General features: G+C 36.9%; 1 protein-coding gene and 1 non-coding gene across 5 annotated transcripts in view; both read left to right on the top strand.

Annotated features, from left to right (window-relative positions):
• Positions 1 to 18,359, top strand: part of SPATS2 (spermatogenesis associated serine rich 2) — a 159,771-nt gene that overhangs the window by 78,003 nt on the left and 63,409 nt on the right. For 3 of the 4 annotated variants that reach the window (XM_070454478.1, XM_070454479.1, XM_070454480.1), the window contains exon 2: positions 2,236 to 2,505. The exons of the other annotated variant lie outside the window; for it this stretch is intronic. In XM_070454478.1, the coding sequence (XP_070310579.1) occupies positions 2,481 to 2,505 (25 nt within the window). In that variant the 5' untranslated portion in view covers positions 2,236 to 2,480. The remainder of the gene's footprint in view (positions 1 to 2,235; positions 2,506 to 18,359) is intronic. 4 annotated transcript variants of the gene reach the window in all.
• LOC139030995 (U6 spliceosomal RNA) lies at positions 3,978 to 4,084 on the top strand. The gene has a single exon (XR_011483425.1). It is a non-coding gene; the product is annotated as a U6 spliceosomal RNA (small nuclear RNA).

The following is an 18,359-nucleotide window of genomic DNA, read 5'->3' as shown; positions in this document are numbered from 1 at the left end:
ACAGCTATGTGAAACAGAAGCCTGAGTGGCAGAATAGCAGACTCAGGATGCCAGTTAGGAGACTATTATGGTCTTGATTATAGCAATGCAGGTGAGAAATGATTGTGTCTTGGACAAAGGTGGTTGCAAGTGGAGATGGTAAGAAGTGGGCCAGTTCTGGTGTATGTAAAAGGTAGTGGTGAGGGAACGATACTGATCCCTTATTTCAAAGGAATTTTCCTGTATTTCATCTGTGAATGTTTTTTCTGTTCCCTTTATTGAGTCCTCTGTTTTTGGAGTCTATTATATTGATTCTAATTATCCTTAGATTGGGTCATTTTTATCTTCTAGTATTATCTTCTAATTGCTTTAACTTCTTTTATGTTTTTATTATTATTATTATTATTATTATTCTGAAAGCCTTTCTCCATCCCATTCATTCTATTTTCATTTGAATCTGTTCTGTTTGTTACCTTATTGAATCTGTAATTGTGGTATTTTGTTTTTTCAAATTTTCTTAGCTTTGCAGTCATCTTTCTTTTCATTCTATTTATCCTTATTCATTCTTTTATTTATTTCCTAGCTCTTATTTTATTTACTCTAAATTCTTATTTAAAGTATTCAAATAAGTATTCAATGGAAAATCTTTGATTTGGGGGGTTATATTATTTTCCAGGTTTAGTTCTTCATCTGCTATCTGCTACATGGTAATTTATTTTCTCTCATTGTCTTTCTCTTTTGTTACTGGAGATTTGATAGTTGCTGTGTCATTTTTATTGATTGCACATTGCTGGATCTCAGTTCCCTGATCAAGGATTGAACCCGGGCATGTGGCAATGAAAGCTCAGAGTGCTACCACTGGACTGTCAGGGAATTCCCTAAGAGGCTGTTGTTACTCTGAAGTCCTTATTTTACATGTATCCTTTTTTTAAAACTTCATTTTATATTGGAGTATGGCCAGTTAACAATGTTGTGATAGTTTCAGGTACACAGCAGAGCGACTCAGAACAGGCTTTTACTCTTGATGGATTTTTTTTTTTACTTACTCATGACTTATCCCTTTTATTCTTCTCCACACTGAAAAAATATTTCGTATAAGTTTACTCTTATTTCCTTCTTGGGTTACATTTTGTAAAGTTTTTTTTTTTTTTTCTATCAGGTATCTAGGTACAAGAGTACTATGATCCTCCTCATGCTTTCTTTACCCAGAAATTGTGGACATGTATTTATTAAATGTTTAGTAATAAGGGAGGAAAAAGGCATTTGTATCTTTGCAATTTATAAAAGCTTTCTGTAGTATTGACTAATCCAAATTCTGATGTTTCAGTTTTCCTTATTAAATTAAATTCCCTTTTTTCTCTCCTTTTCCCTCTCACCCTCCCCCCAAATGTCTTGCAGCTATATTTGAGCTGGGAAACCTGAGGAGAGGTTAGATAAAGGAAATTATAGAGGAAGAGAAAAGACCCTTGATTTATATAAGAAGAGCAGGTGGTAAGAGAGATCTTAGGGAGTGATAAGAAGTAACTGTTTCGGTTTGTGAAGTAGAGATGGAGATAAGATTTTTGAGATAGACACAAGAATAAGAAAACATGCTTTCTGAACTGAGAAAATAGTTTGATTATAAGATTAAAATTTCTTAAGGAGCAAATTATTGCTTTTTTTTAAAGAAGGTTTACAGTGATTTCTTTTTTGAGAAACTTTTAAAAATCAAATTATAGTGGATTTACAATGTTGTATTAATTAAAATATTGCTTCTTACAACTGTATTCTTTCTAGAGTAGTTTTTTTTTTTAACAAGTAAATACCCTGTTTTTTCTCTCTCTTTTAAATAATTTGTTTATTTTTGGTTGCGCTGGGTCTTCTTGCTACATGCAGGCTTTCTCTAGTTGTGGAGAGCGGGGGTTGTTCTTTGTTGAGGTGCACGGGCTTCTTGTTGTGGTGGCTTCTCTTGTTGCGGATCACAGGCTCTAGGAGCACGGGCTTCAGTAGTTGCGGCATGCGGGCTCAGTAGTTGTAGCTCATGGGCTTTAGTTGCTCTGCGGCACATGGAATCTTCCTGGACCAGGGATTGAACCCATGTACCTGCTTTGGCAAGCAGACTGTTACCCACTGTACCAACAGGGAAATCCTAGTTTTCTTTTAATAACTAGTTTCATTTAGAAAAAATGTAAAATAAAGCATGTGGATATCTGTTAAAAATTTTGTACAGCTGTTACTGTCATAGTGAATATGTGTGTATGTTTGTTTTCCCCCTAGAATCTCCCTGGAAAAAGAGACATGAATGTCTGCAATGATATTTCTTGACACAAATTTGATATGAGAGAAGAAAAGGAGATTGACGGCTAGTGAACAGGATTTCAAATAACCAGGATTTTATATTTATCACCTCCAACTACAGCCTTCGGTCAACTCCTTTTAAATCAAAGATAACTACAGTCAGAACCAAGACAAGGCAAAATAATACTTCTCTTCTGCATTTTTTGAGATTAAAGAAACCTGAAATGTCTAGGAAACAAAACCAGAAGGGTAAGATTCCACCTGGGCATGAATTGTTAAAAGCATAGTTATAGAGTCATGATCACCATTTCTATCTGTACATAGTTTTAAAAAACGTTCTCTTAATGTGTTTTGAGTGGTGTTATACTTTTGCTCACCTAGTGTACTACTACTGATAGTTATAACTTATCTTTTAGTCATGACCGCAGTTAATTTTAGAAGAGTTTGGAACATTCACAATATTATCTATTGTCCCTTTAACTAGCTGGATATTAGATTATAGCTTTTTGTGTTACTAGTTTGGGAATTCATGTAGCAATTGCTTTTCTACTCTTATAAACTTATTAAATCGTAATATAATTTCAGGAAATCCAAATGCATATTGAAAGTGCACTTTTTGGAGGGTGAACATATGTTATAGAGGTAGGATATAACTTACTTCAGAATATTCTATATCATGTGAGTTGATGTTTCTTTGGAGACAGGAAATGAAACGAGTAAATGCTTCTAGTCACTGATCTTTAGCTTTCCTTCTGGGGTTGTAACTCTAGCTTTTTGTGTAAAGTATAAGTTGCAAAGAGTCAAGAAATAGCAAAAATAGTTATACAGAGAAAAGGCCAACAGAGACTACAATTTTTCAGCTTTCCAAGAAGACCTGCGAAAATGTAAAGGGACAAATAGCACTTAAAACTGTCACATATAACTGGAATGTATTTGTTAAAAGAATGACCGTAGCTATCCTAGATTTTTTTCCCCTCATTTAGTTTAATTTTCAATTTAAAGTTGTTCTTTAATTCAAAACAAAGCTATACATCCAGGTCTCATATGTTAAATATGAAGGGAATGCTTAATTTTTTTTTTTAATTGAAGCATAGTTAGTGTACAGTGATACATTAGTTTCAGGTATTCAGCAAAGTGATTCAGATATGTATGTATACACATATGCACTGTTCTTTTCCATTATAAGTTATTATAAGATATTGAATATAGTTCCCTGTGCTAATTAGGCCTTGTTTACCTATTTTAGATATACTATTGGGTATATGTTAATCCCAAACTCCTAATTTATCCCTCCCCACCATTGTCCCCTTTGGTAACCGTTAAGTTTTGTTTGCTAGGTATATGAGTCTGTTTCTGTTTTATAAATAAGTTCATTTGTATTTTTTTTTTTTTTAGATTCCACATATAAATGGTATCATATGATATTTGTTTTTCTCTTTTTACTTAATATGATAATCTCAAGGTCCAAATCTATCCTTGCTGCTGCAAATTTCTTTCTTTTTTATGTCTGAGTGGTAGTCCGGTGGTGGTGGGTGGGTGTGTATCACATCTTTATCAGTTCGTCTGTTGATGGACATTTAAATTGAAAGAAATGCTTTTAAACTTCTTAATTTTGACTTGGCAAATCAAAAACCTCACTATAAGAAAACAATATACCAGAGCTGCGTGTGGTTTTGAAAGCTTTAGTTTCACTGTATAGCAAACCTGTGTAAAGAATATCTGAGCTCACTTCGGTAGCACATATACTAAAATTGCAACGATACAGAGAAGATTAGCATGGCCCCTGTGCAAGGATGACACGCAAATTCGTGAAGCATTCCATATTTAAAAAAAAAAAAAGGAATATCTGAGCTCTAAAGAATGGTTAGATTACTAAAGAAGCTGAACTCTTCCAGGGAGTGAGATTTATCATCTGAAAAGTTTTAAAAATTTCATCTAAAAAGTTTAGCATTTAATTTTTCCCCCCAAAAGTAATCTTTAGCAGATTGCTTTGGCCTTTTAAAATCTAGAGTCTTTGTTTATTTCATCTCTATGTTGTCCCACAGATATAAAAAAGTATCAATGCTTTCTATAATTGGTGTCCAGTTACTATACAGTAAATGTAGATTTTAGATCACATCATAGGCATTAAGTGCTAACAAATTTCGACTAAACATAGCCTGCATATACACTTAGTTGAAACAAAAGAAAGCTTTTATGTCATTTTGACTTTCTCTGAAACAAATATATACTTATATATAACCTATATATGTATTGGTTTTATATATATATATATAACTATATATATATGTTCAGATATTTGAACCAAAAAAATACAAAATACATATAAAATTCTATCTCATTTAATTCATTTATATATTTAAAATTACATTGTTTTGGGTTTTCAGTTCATTTCAGCTCAGTGTCACTCAATTATATCCAATTCTTTGTGACCCCATGCACTGCAGCACACCAGGCCTCCCTGTCCATCACCAACTCCCGGAGTTTACTCAAACTCATGTCCATCGAGTTGGTGATGCCATCCAACCTTCTCATCCTCTGTCATCCCTTTCTCCTCCTGTCTTCAATCTTTCCCAGCATCAGGGTCTTTTCAAATGAGTCAGTACTTTGCATGAGGTGGCCAAAGTATTGGAGTTTCAGCTTCAGCATCAGCCCTTCCAGTGAATATTCAGGACTGATTTCCTCTAGGATGAACTGGTTGGATCTCCTTGCTGTCCAAGAGACTCTCAAGAGTCTTCTCCAACACCACAGTTCAAAAGCACCAATTCTTCTTTGCTCAGCTTTCTCTATAGTCCAACTCTCACATCCATATATGACTGCTGGAAAAACCATAGCTTTGACTAGATGGACCTTTGTTGGCTAAGTAATGTCTCTGCTTTTTAATGTGCTGTTTAGGTTGATCATAACTTTTCTTCCCAGGAGCAAGCATCTTTTAATTATAGTATTCTAATAATTATACTGACTTTATCAATTTAGTTATAATAAATTAAAAAGATAGATGCTATGGTAGTTTTTGTTCTCTAGAGACAACTCATTTATTAAGTGTCATTTTGTAATGAGTTATGTTTTTATTCCACAGTAGACCATGGTTCCATATTTTTCTGTATCAGTAACATTTGTGAATTTCTTAATGAAATATTTAGTGGAGTTAAACTTGTATGGCTTAAGTTAAGGTGCATTTTAATTACAACTATTGATTGCTCCAAGCCTTTTAGCCCAACACCTAGCAGAAGTCAATAAGATCAGTGCTTCTCAAACTGTGGTCTGTGAATTAAAGAAATACTTTAAAATGGAGAATGTTTAGAAACTCTTTTATAGTGGTTTGACAGTGCTGTAACGTCTAGACCCTTTCAAGGCAGTTTTATTGAGGTGTAATTTAAATACTATAAAATTCATCTATTATAAATGTACAGTTTTATTACTTTTAGTAAAATTTTTTAAATTTTAATTTTGGCCGTGCTGTGCAGCTTGCAGGATCTTAGTTCCCTGACCAGGGATTGATTGAACCCAGGTCCTCGGCAGTGAAAGTGCAGAGTCCTAACCACTGGATTGCCAGGGAATTCCCTGTTTTTAGTAAATGTATACAGTTGTGCAACCATCACCACAATCCTATTTTAAAACACCTTCCTTTCCCCTAAAGGTATACCTAGTTACCTGCCTACAGTCAGTCCCTTCTTTCAGTCCCGGGCAACATACCTACTTTCTCTGTCTTCAGTTTTGCCTTTTCTAGAGATTTCTAATAAACAGATTAATCCAGTATGGTTTTGTGTCTGGCTTCTTAATGCTGTTTTTGAGGTTCATTAGTGTTTTTGAATGTATCAGTAGCTTGCCGCCTTTTACTGCTGAGTAGCGTTAAGGTTATAAAAAGTCGCAGCGTGTTTCTTTTACACTCTGCTACTCATAATACTTGTGTGACCAGAAGTGTGGATGTTTCTCCCACATTGACCAATTCTCTGATACCAGCAGAGTGTCCCTACAGTCCAGTTCAATCATGACACTACCTTCTTGGAGTTAGTGTTAGATCCCACAGGTTAGGGGCTCAATCCCTCAAGACTGCTCCCGCTTCAGACACAGTCCACGAGGAGCAGGTTCCCAAGTTATCCACCCTCAGTCCATCTTGACTACAAATGGGTGGTTTCTACAACCCTCCTTCTCAGGTTCAGTAACTTGCTATAATGCTCACAGAAGTAAGGGAAACCACATTTATTGGTTTATATACACAGTAGAGGATGTTATAAAGAATACAGATGAACAGCCAGGTGAAGGGATGTATAGGGTAAGATCTGGAAGGGTCCCCAGTGCAGGAGCTTCCATCTCCATGAAGTTGAGGTGTACTACCCTTCCAGCACACCGGTGCATTCACTAACCTGAAAGCTCTCTGAACCCCATACTTTATAGAATTTTTTTTAAGGTTTTATCACATAAATGTGTTCAAGTATTAACCCTTACCTCTAATTCCTCCCCTTTCCCTTACCCAACAGATGGGAGTGAGGCTGAACATTCCAAGCCTCTAATCATGGGTTGATCTTTTTGGTGAGTTTAAAGCCCCCTTCCTGAAGCTCTCCAGGAGTCCACCAAATTGTTCATTAGAACTAAAGATGTTCCTATCACCCAGGAAATTTCAGGGCATTTGCAATCTCTATTAGGAACTGGAGTCAAATACCAAATATTAGAACAATGAGATGCTCCTAACATCTTCATTGCTTAGGGACTTATGAAGGTTTTAGGAGCGCTAGCTGGAGTTAGGGATGAAGACAAAAATATTTATTTCTTATTATATTATAGTATCACAGGTTATATCACGTTTCATCTTCCATTTACCAGGTTCATTTGGATTCATTTGGATTAGTTCCAGTTGTGGCTATTATGAAGAGTTATTAATTATTAACATTTGCCTACAAGTCTTTGTGTAGACATATGTTTTTGTTTCTCTTGGGGACGTACCTAGGAGAAGAATTGTTTAACTTTCCAAGAAATTACTGTGCCAAACTGTTTTCCAAAGTGGCTGACCATTTTATAATCCCACCAGCAATAAAGTGCTGGTTTCAAATGCTTCTTATCCTTGCTGACACTTGGTATGGTATCATTTTCATTATAGCTATTTTTATAAGTATAGCTATTTTTAACCTATATTTTATAGATAATACACACCTGTTTACTGGGTGTATAATGATATTTCATTATGGTTTTGATTTGTACTTCCTTAATGTGGTTTTGATTGTATTTCCTTGGTAGTCAGCGATGTTCCTATTTCTTCATGTGATTATTAGCCATTTGTATCTTATTAGGTGAAATGTCTGTTTAAATTCTTTTTTCATTTTTACAAATTGTGTTATAGGTCTTTTCCCCCACACCCTGCAAATTTTTTTTAGTTGGAGGCTAATTACTTTACAATATTGTAGTGGTTTTTGCCAAACATTGACATGAATCAGCCATGAATTTACATGTGTTCACCATCCCGATCCCCCCTCCCACCTCCCTCCCCATCCCATCCCTCTGGGTCTTCCCAGTGCACCAGCCCTGAGCACTTGTCTCATGCATCCAACCTGGGCTGGTGATCTGTTTCACCCTTGATAGTATACTTGTTTCAATGCTATTTTCTCAGAACATCCCACCCTCACCTTCTCCCACAGAGTCCAAAAGTCTGTTCTGTACATCTGTGTCTCTTTTTCTGTTTTACATATAGGGTTATCGTTACCATCTTTTTAAATTCCATATATATGCATTAGTATACTGTATTGGTGTTTATCTTTCTGGCTTACTTCACTCTGTATAATGGGCTCTAGTTTCATCCATCTCCTTAGAACTGATTCAAATGAATTGTTTTTAATGGCTGAGTAATACTCCACAGTGTATATGTACCACAGCTTCCTCATCCATTCGTCTGCTGATGGTCTTCTAGGTTACTTCCATGTCCTGGCTATTATAAACAGTGCTGTGATGAACATTGGGGTGCACGTGTCTCTTTCAGATCTGGTTTCCTCAGTGTGTATGCCCAGGAGTGGGATTGCTGGGTCATATGGCAGTTCTATTTCCAGTTTTTTAAGGAATCTCCACACTGTTCTCCTTAGTAGCTGTACTAGTTTGCATTCCCACCAACAGTGTAAGAGGGTTCCCTTTTCTCCACACCCTCTCCAGCATTTATTGCTTATAGACTTTTGGATAGCAGCCATCCTGACTGGCGTGTAATGGTACCTCATTGAGGTTTTGATTTGCATTTCTCTGATAATGGGTGATGTTGAGCATCTTTTCATGTGTTTGTTAGAAAAGATGCTCAACATCACCCATTATCAGAGAAATGCAAATAGCCATCTGTATGTCTTCTTTGGAGAAATGTCTGTTTAGTTCTTTGGCCCATTTTTTGATTGGGTCATTTATTTTTCTGGAATTGAGCTGCAGGAGTTACTTGTATATTTTTGAGATTAATCCTTTGTTGCTTTGTTTGCTATTATTTTCTCCCATTCTGAAGGCTGTCTTTTCACCTTGCTTATAGTTTCCTTTGTTGTGCAAAAGCTTTCAAATTTCATTAGGTCCCATTTGTTTATTTTTGCTTTTATTTCCAGTATTCTGGGAGGTGGGTCATAGAGGATCTTGCTGTGATTTATGTCAGAGAGTGTTTTGCCTATGTTCTCCTCTAGGAGTTTTATAGTTTCTGGTCTTACATTTAGATCTTTAATCCATTTTGAAAACTTTTTAAATTGAGATATAGTTGACTTACAATATTATATAAATTTCAGATGTACAACATAGTGATTCATGATTTTTAAGGGTTCGGTTCAGTTCAGTCACTCAGTTGTGTCCAACTCTGCAACCCCATGGACTGCAGCACACCAGGCCTCCCTGTCCATCACCAACACCCAGAGTTTTTCCAAACTCATGTCCATTGAGTCGGTGATGCCATCCAACCATCTCATACTCTGTCGTCCCCTTCTCCTCCCACCTTCAATCTTTCCCACCATCAGGGTCTTTTCAGATGAGTCAGTTCTTCCCATCAGGTGGCCAAAGTATTGGAGTTTCAGCTTCAACATCAGTCTTTCCAATGAACGAACACTCAGGACTGATCTCCTTTAGGATGGATCGGTTGGATCTCCTTGCAATCCAAGGGACTCTTAAGAGTCTTCTCCAACAACACAGTTCAAAAGCATCAATGCTTCTGTGCTCAGCTTTGTTTATAGTCCAACTCTCACATCCATACATGACTGTGGGAAGAATCATAGCTTTGACTAGATGGACCTTTGTTGTCTGCTTTTTAACATGCTGTCTAGGTTGGTCATAACTTTTCTTCCAAGGAGTAATCATCTTAATTTCATGGCTGCAGTCACTATCTGCAGTGATTTTGGAGCCCCCAAAAATAAAGTCAGCCACTGTTTCTACTGTTTCCTCATCTATTTTCCATGAAGTGATGGGACTAGATGCCAGGATCTTAGTTTTTGAATGTTGAGCTTTAAGCCAACTTTTTCACTCTCCTCTTTCACTTTCATCAAGAGGCTCTTTAGTTCTTCTTTGCTTTCTGCCATAAGGATGGTGTCATCTGCATATCTGAGGTTATTGATATTTCTCCTCACAATCTTGATTCCAGCTTGTGCTTCATCCAGCCCACTTTTCTCATGTTGTACTCTGGATATAAGTTAAATAAGCAGGGTGACAATATACAGCCTTGAAGTACTCCTTTTCCTACTTGGAACCAGTCTGTTGTTCCATGTCCAGTTCTAACTGTTGCTTTCTGACCTGCATACAGATTTCTCAAGAGGCAGGTCAGGTGATCTGCTATTCCCATCTCTTTCACAGTTTTCCACAGTTTATTGTGATCCACACAGTCAAAGTCTTCAGCATAGTCAGTAAAGCAGAAGTAGATGTTTTTCTGGAACTATCTTGCTTTTTCGATGATCCGGCGGATGCTGGCAATTTGATTTCTCATTCCTCTGCCTTTTCTAAAACCAGCTTGAACATCTGGAAGTTCATGGTTCATGTATTATTGAAGCCTAGCTTGGAGAATTTTGAGTATTACCTTGCTAGCATGTGAGATGAATGCAATTGTGCGGTAATTTGAGCATTTGTTGGCATTGCCTTTCTTTGGAGTTATACTTCATTTATAGTTATTATAAGAGATTGTAGGTCTTCTTACTGATTTGTAAGCATTTTTTATTCTGAGCATTATCAAGTATATGATTTGCAAATATATTTTCCCAGTCTGGCTTATCTTTTCATTTTCTTAATGGTTTCTTTTTCTTTTTCCCCTGCTGTGCAGCTTGTGGGGTCTTAATTTTCTGATCAGGGATTGAACCTAATCCTTAAGCAGTGTAAGCATAGAGTCCTGATCAGTGGACCACCAGGAATTCCCAAAGGTGTCTTTTTAAAATTGAAAGTTTGTAACTTTGATAAAACCCACTTTATCTTTTCTTAAAGTGTAGAATAATAAGGTGTAGAGTGAATCTGATCTTCCCTGGTGGCTCAGTAACAGAGTGAGTCCTCCAACCCTTTCCCACACCAAAGCTTTAGTGGCTATCCTGGTTCTTTTATATTTCCGTAGAAATTTAGACTCAGCTTATCAATTCATGCAAAAATATCTGCTTGGAGTCTGATAGTGATTGCACTGAATCAATAGATTTGTGGTGAATTGGTTATCTTTGCAATATTGAGTCTTTCAGTTAATGACTATAGCATATCTCTACATTTATTTAGATGTTGCTTTCTCTCAGCAATGTTTTACAGATTTAAGTGCACAGACCTTGCAGTTTCTTTGTTGAGTTTGTTCCTAAGTAATTTATTCTTTTTAGTGCTGCTGTGAATGGGACATTTGATTTTTGTTGTTGTTAAACTCACTTATTAGTTCAAGTAGTTTTTGGTAGGTAACTTAGATTTTCAATATACAGTGTCATGTCCTCTATGATTAAAGTTGTTTTTCTTCCTCTCCTCCATTCTAGATGACTATAATTTCTTTTTTCTTGCTTTCTGCATGGGCTTGAACTTCCAGTTTATTGTTACAAAGAAGTATGAGAGCAGACATTTTGCCTTGTTCTCACCCTTTGAGAGAAGCGTTTCATCTTTTACCGTTGAGTTATTCCTTGGAAGGAAAGTTATGACCAACCTAGATAGCATATTAAAAAGCAGAGACATTACTTTGCCAACAAAGCTCTGTCTGGTCAAGGCTGTGGTTTTTCCATTGGTCATGTATGGATGTGAGAGTTGGACTGTGAAGAAAGCTGAGCGCCAAAAAATTGATGCTTTTGAACTGTGGTGTTGGAGAACGCTCTTGAGAGTCCCTTGGACTGCGAGGAGATCCAACCAGTCCATCCTAAAGGAGATCAGTCCTGGGTGTTCATTGGAAGGACTGATGCTGAAGCTGAAACTCCAATACTTTGGTCACCTCATGCGAAGAGTTGACTCATTGGAAAAGACCCTGATGCTGGGAGGGATTGGGGGCAGGAGGAGAAGGGGACGACAGAGGATGAGATGGCTGGATGGCATCACCGACTCGATGGGCATGAGTTTGAGTAAACTCCGGGAGTTGGTGATGGACAGGGAGGCCTGGCGTGTTGCAATTCATGGGGTTGCAAAGAGTTGGACACGACTGAGCAACTGAACTGAACTGAACTGACTGATGATGTTCAGTTGGTAAAGAGTCCACCTGCAATGCGGGAGACCCAGATTCAATTCTTGGGTTGGGAAGATCCGCTGGAGAAGGGAAAGGCTACCTACTCTAGTATTCTTGAGTTTCCCTTGTGACTCAACTGGTAAAGAATCCGCCTACAATGTGGGAGACCTGGGTTTGATCCCTGGGTTGGGAAGATCCCCTGGAGAAGGGAAAGGCTACCCAGTCCAGTATTCTGGCCTGGAGAATTCCATGGACTGTAGAGTCCATGGGGTCACAAAGAGTCAGACACGACTGAGAGACTTTTACTTTCAATTCATGCTGTTAGATGTAGGTTTTTCCTGGAAGCCCTTTATCAGTTTGAAGACGGTCCTCTCTTTTCTTACCTTGCTGAGTTTTTACATGAATGTGTTTCTGATTTTGTCATATGTTTTTTATGCATCTATTCCAGTGGTTCTCAAACAGGGGTGATTTTGCCCCTAGGGGATATTTGTCAATGTCTGGAGACATGTTTTATTGGTCACACCTTGGGGCCATGGTGCTATTGGTGTCTAGTGGGTGTGGGTCCAGGATGCTGTAAACATCCTATAGTACACAGGACAGCCCTTCACAACAAAGATTTGTTGCCTTAAAATGTCAGTACTGCTGAAGTTGAGAAACTCTGATCTATTGTTATGATCATATGTTTTTTTCCTTTATTTATATAGAGCATTATATTAACTTTCATATGTTAAATCAATCCCACTTGGTCATAGTTGGCTATGTTACTGTTTTCTGTTTTCTAATATTTTGTAATATATATCTACACCTGTATTCATGAGAGAGGTCTGCAGTTTTCTGTTCTTGTAATATGTTTGTCTAGTGATGTGTTTGTCTAGTGTACAATTTGTTCAGAAGAATATGCCATGTGTGCTTGAAGAGAGTGTGCATTGATCTGTTTGGTGGAGTATTCTATATATGTCAGTTAGATCAAGTTGGGTGATTATGATGTTCAAATCATCTATATCCTTACTCATTTTCTGTTTAGTTCTGTCAATTACTAAGAGAAAAGTTTTGAAATCTTCAGCTGTAATTGTTGAATTGTGTATTGTTCCTTTCTATTCTGTTAGTTTTTAATTCACATATTTTAGGACTCTGTTATTAAATGCATATAGATTTATAATTGGTTATGTACTGCTGATATATTGATTTTCTTATCATTATAATTTTTTATCTCTAGTAATATTTTTGTCTTTATAAAGTTTTAGTTTTTATGCTGGTAATATAGCTATTCCAGTTCTCTTATAGTTACTGTTTGGAAGAAATATATTTTTCATCCTTTACTTTCAATCTATTTATGTCTTGGAATCTAAGGGATATCTCTTGTATACACTATATAGGTAGATCTTGCTTTTTATCCAGTCTAACAACTCTGCATATGTGCATGCTAAGTCGCTTCAATAGTGTCCAGCTCTTTGTGACCCCATGGGCTGTAGCCCGCCAGGCTCCTCTGTCCATGGGAATTGTCCAGGCAAGAATTCTGGAGTGGGTTGCCATTCCCTCCTCTAGGGGATTTTCCCAACCTAGGGATCAAACCCCTGTTTCTTACATCTCCTGCATTGGCAGGTGGATTCTTTACCACTAGTGCCACCTTGGAAACCCCTCTAACAACTCCACCTTTTGATTATTTAGTCCTTTCCATTTAAAATAATTATCAGTATGATTTGGTTCATGCCTGCCATTTGTTGTTTTCTGTATGTCTCATTTTTATTCCTTTATTACTCCTTTATTGCCTTCTTGTGTGTTAAACATACTTTTTAGTGTGTTTTAATTCTTCTGATTTTTAAAGCCATTTAAAAAAATTATTAATGATTGCTCTAGGTTTTTATATGCACCTTTTACTTATCACAAGCTACTTCAGGCTAATATTGACTTAATTCTGGTAAAATACAGTAACTTTGTTCCAGTATAGCCTCATTTCCTCTCCTCCTGTTTTGTACTCCTGTTTTCATATACATTATATCTATATATAACTATATATTTAATTATAACAATATTATGTTATTTATTGCTTTAAACAATCTTATGCTTTTTGGAGAAACTGGAGAAGAGAAAAAATATATATACCTAATCTCATATTTACCCAAATATTTTACCATTTTGAGGACCCTTAATTCTTTGCTCTGGATTTGAATTCCTGTCTGGCTTCATTTCCTTTCAGCCTGAAGGGCTTCCTTTAGTTTTTCTTGAAGGGTGTACCTGATGGGAATGTATTCTTTTAGCCTTTTTAAAACTGTGGAATGTTTGTATTTTAACCTTCATTTTTGAAGAATAGTTTTACTGGATATAGAATTCTTCTTTGACTTTTTTTTTTTCTCTAGCCCTTAGAATATGCCATTCCAGTGAATGTGTCATATTATTCTTTGTTTGTGATAAGGTATTTTTCTACTGTTGCTGGTAAGATTTTCTTCTTTTCTTCTAACAGTTTGACTGTTATACAGCTTGGTATGGCCCTCTTGGGAATTTCATCAAATGTTGGGCATTATTTCATCAAAAAATTTTTTTTCCTGCTGCTTTCACTCTTGCCTCTCCTGCTAGAAATCCTAGTATATATGTATATTGGTAAGTTTGATGTTATCCCAGAGGTAACTGAGGCTATGTTCATTTTTCTTGCCCCCCCCTTTTTTATTTCAGATTGTTTACTTTCTATTGATTTCTTACTTATTTGTTTGTCTCTGCTGGGTTTTTGTTGCTCTTGGACTTTTCTCTGGTTGCACTGAGAGGGTGCTACTCTCTAGTTGCGGTGCATGAGCTTCTCATTGCAGTGGTTTCTCTTACTCCAAAGTGCAGGCTTTAGAACTTTTGGGGTTCAATAGTTGTGGTTCATGGGCTTAGTTGTCCTGCAGCATGTGGAATCTTCCCAGACCAGGGATTGAACCTGTGTCTCCTGCATTGGCAGGTGGATTCTTTACCACTGAGCCACCAGGGAAGCCTTGTTGATTTCTTTTAAAGTTTGCTGATTCTTCTGCCATCTCAGATCTGCTGTTAGGTCTATGTAGTAAATTTTTCATTTGGGTATTGTATTTTTAGTTAAACTTTCTTTTTAGCTCCTTTTTGTCATTGTTTCTCTATTGAGATTCTCTGTTTGCTGAGTCAGTGTGACCATATTTTCCTTTAATTCTTTGAATATGTTTATATTAACTGTTTTAAAGTCTTTAAGTCTACTAGCTGAGCCCTTGCAGAATATGTTTCTATTGATTGGTGTTTGGGTTTTTTCCTGTATATGAGTGAATCTTTCTTCTTTTAAAATTTTTTTAAAAAGTAGATAGTTTAGATCATATATTGTATTAACTCTGGGTTTGTATTAATTTTCTGAGGGTATTTTTAAAACTTAGTCTGAATGTAATGAAGAATCTACTTCCTCCATGTGTACACTCACTAATCAGCACATTTTTTAATTCTAATTTTTATTTTTTAACTGTGCTTTTTAAGGGATTGTCCCTGCGTCTTCAGTGTTTAGTGGTCAGCCAGTGATTTGGACCAGGGTTGTGCTCAAGACATCTCAAACCTATAGACTTTTATCCTCTGCTGACTGATTTGTGTGGAGCACATTGAGTTCAGACAGTTCTGAGTTTTACATTGACTTTTACTTTCCACTGGCCTCTTGGGTCTCCCCAGTGCACATGCATACTTTCTCATTTAGTTAGGGATGTGTAGAGAGTTTATTTAACTTTTCTTTTTTTTTTTTTTTTGCTGGCTGCACCACACTGCTCGCAGGATCTCAGTTCCCCAACCAGTGAAAGCATAGGGTTCTAACCACTGGACTGCCAGAGAATACTCTCTCCAGCTTTACTGCGGCTTTCATTTATAGGATTTCTCTGATAAATTTCCTGTTTGTTTACCACTCAGTCAACTAAGACTCCAAATGCAGAAGAGCAAAGGAGCAAGTTTTTCATTTCCTACTGAGTTCTATACTGTAGCTGACAGAGGTTTTTGCTGTCCTCTCCAAATCAAGGCTGCTTTCTCTGGGAATAAAGCTGTTGATTTTCATGGCCTTCCCGCCCTAATAGAAGCTATTGTTCCCCAGCAGGTGGAAATAGAATGGGAGCAGTCCTAGGCACGAAGGGTATAGACTCCACTTTTCTGACATAAGACTCTGGCAGGTTCTCAGTAGTTTGTTGTGTGCCTGTGGTTGATTTCCATAGCCCTGACGTGGTCCTTGGCAGTTTTATTCGGTTTCGTTCCTGCGTTGTAAGGAGAGGATTTGCCAGCTTGTTGACTGCCTCTTGGGCCTCCCTGGTGGCTCCGCCAGTGACGAATCTGCCTCCAGTGCTGAAGACCTGGGTTTGAAAGATTCCCTGGAGAAGGAACTGACTACCCACTCCAGTATTCTTGCCTGGAGAATTCTGTGGGGCAAGGGTCTCCAATCCGTGGGGTCCCAAAGAGTTGGACACGACTGAAGTAGCTAACACTTTCACTCCATCTTAGCCCTTCAGCCCAGTTTTTATTATATTTTATAAAAGTATTGGGGCTCAAAGGATTAGAAATTGAAACAGTGATTAGTTATTATAGATTGTTTGACTAGCACTGAGTTAAGTAGTGGCACTAGTGAGTAGGTCTTTAGACCTTAAATGGTCTACTGACTCATGTGACTTACTAGTTAACTAGGTAAAAAAATGTTTCTGCTAGAAATCTCCTGTGGGCTTACCCTTGGTTTTTGTGTACTGTTTTTTTGACATCTAAATGTTGAAAATCATGAGATAAACAAAAGAACCTGTGAGTAGAACTCATGTCAAATATTTGAGACCTTATTAAATTTACAGTGTGAATTTATAGTGGGATAGGTATGCATCATTTTTTACCTTTTCCTCTCTCATCGCTGAATTCAGCACTGGATGACAGAAAGCCAGCTCTAGGGGTAACCAAGATTGGGAATATAGACTTAGTTGTGATTCTCACAGGTTATTAGTCTATCTTACATTATTCCTGATTCTGTCTCAAAGAGCCTTTAGACACTAGAGAAGGGTGAGACCAAGCATTGTAATTTTATTTTATATTTTAAGAGTACTGATTTGTCAGATGATTTTATCTCCCAAACTTAACTGTGTATCAAAATCATCCTAGAGATTAAAACAATTTTTTTGAATCACTGTCTTAAGAGGGATATACTAGATATCACTCTGCTGATAGTGACTGTTCTAGATGTGAAAACTGTTTGCCTGTCAGTGTCTTGACTATATCAGATTACAATGATAAGAGCAAATTCGTAAGTAGTGTACTTTTTTGTTGATGTTCATCTCACATTTATATTTAGTTCTCTCTCTTCCTCTTTTCTCCTTTGTAAAACTATTCAGCCATAAAATACCTCCACATTTGATATTTAAACCTCTGAAACACTAAAATAGCTGACTGGAGCTTCATAGTTGATCATATGTGACCATTTCTTTATCCTGTGGTACCATGTGCTATCACTTAATCCCTTTGGTACCTTTTGTCTTATACAGGGCTACTGATATATTTCTCTTTTCCCCTCCCTACCTCAACTTTTTTTCACCTTGTAAAACTGAAATTCTGTACCCATTGAACAGTGACTCCCTATTCTCCCTTCCCTCAGCCCCTGACATCCACCATCTTACTTTTGTCTATGAATTTGACTGCTCTTGATAACTCATACAAGGGGCTTGGATGAAGCAGAGAGAATAGAGTAGCTGAGAAACTGAATGCTGACAAGCCCTGGAGCCAGGCAGACTGCAGTTGATGAAGAGGGCCTTCTGGGGTGTAAGGGGGCCCTTGTCATCCCCCTTTGCTCTAGGATAGGTTTGAGGTAATATAGGTGCATGCAAACAAATCTTCTCGGGAAGACGATAACCTCACAAATTACTTTTACCATAAATTTTTAAAATTTATGAGTCTTTAGTACACAAAGAAAAATAATTAGAAACATGAGGCAATGAAACAGTAACAGCATGGAACAAGAAGCAGTAGCAACAGAAATGACATACAGGAGCCCCAAATATTGGACTTATCCCAAACGGACTTAAATATTCTTAAAGTGTTCAAGGAAATAAAGAATACTTGGAAAAATTTAACATAGAACTGGAAATCTTGAAAATCTTACAATCTTGAAAGAATAAAATGAGCCAAATTTCTCAACAGAAAGAATAGAAGACAGAGGAATGATATCTTGAAAGGGCTGAATAAAAATAGCTGCCAGTCTACAATTCTACACACATTATCTGCAGTGAAAATATCCTTCTGGAACAGAGAAAAAATAAATGGCTTAAACAGAAATAAAACCCCCAAAATAAAACAGAAATCATCACTATCAGAATCCACTGAGGAAAATTCTAAAGGTATTCTGAATAGAGAAGAAGGATGACCCAGTTGGAGATGCAGGATGGCATGAACAGCAATGAAAACCACAAATTTATGGGCAAATCTAAATGAATATTGATTGTATAAAAATAATAAGCATGTCTTATTAGTATTTAAACATACATAAAGGATAATACAAAATCAATAACCCATAAGT

Source organism: Odocoileus virginianus, chromosome 24, assembly GCF_023699985.2.
Source record: "Odocoileus virginianus isolate 20LAN1187 ecotype Illinois chromosome 24, Ovbor_1.2, whole genome shotgun sequence".
Lineage (NCBI taxonomy): Eukaryota > Metazoa > Chordata > Mammalia > Artiodactyla > Cervidae > Odocoileus > Odocoileus virginianus.
This window is presented reverse-complemented; position numbering and strand designations above follow the sequence as displayed.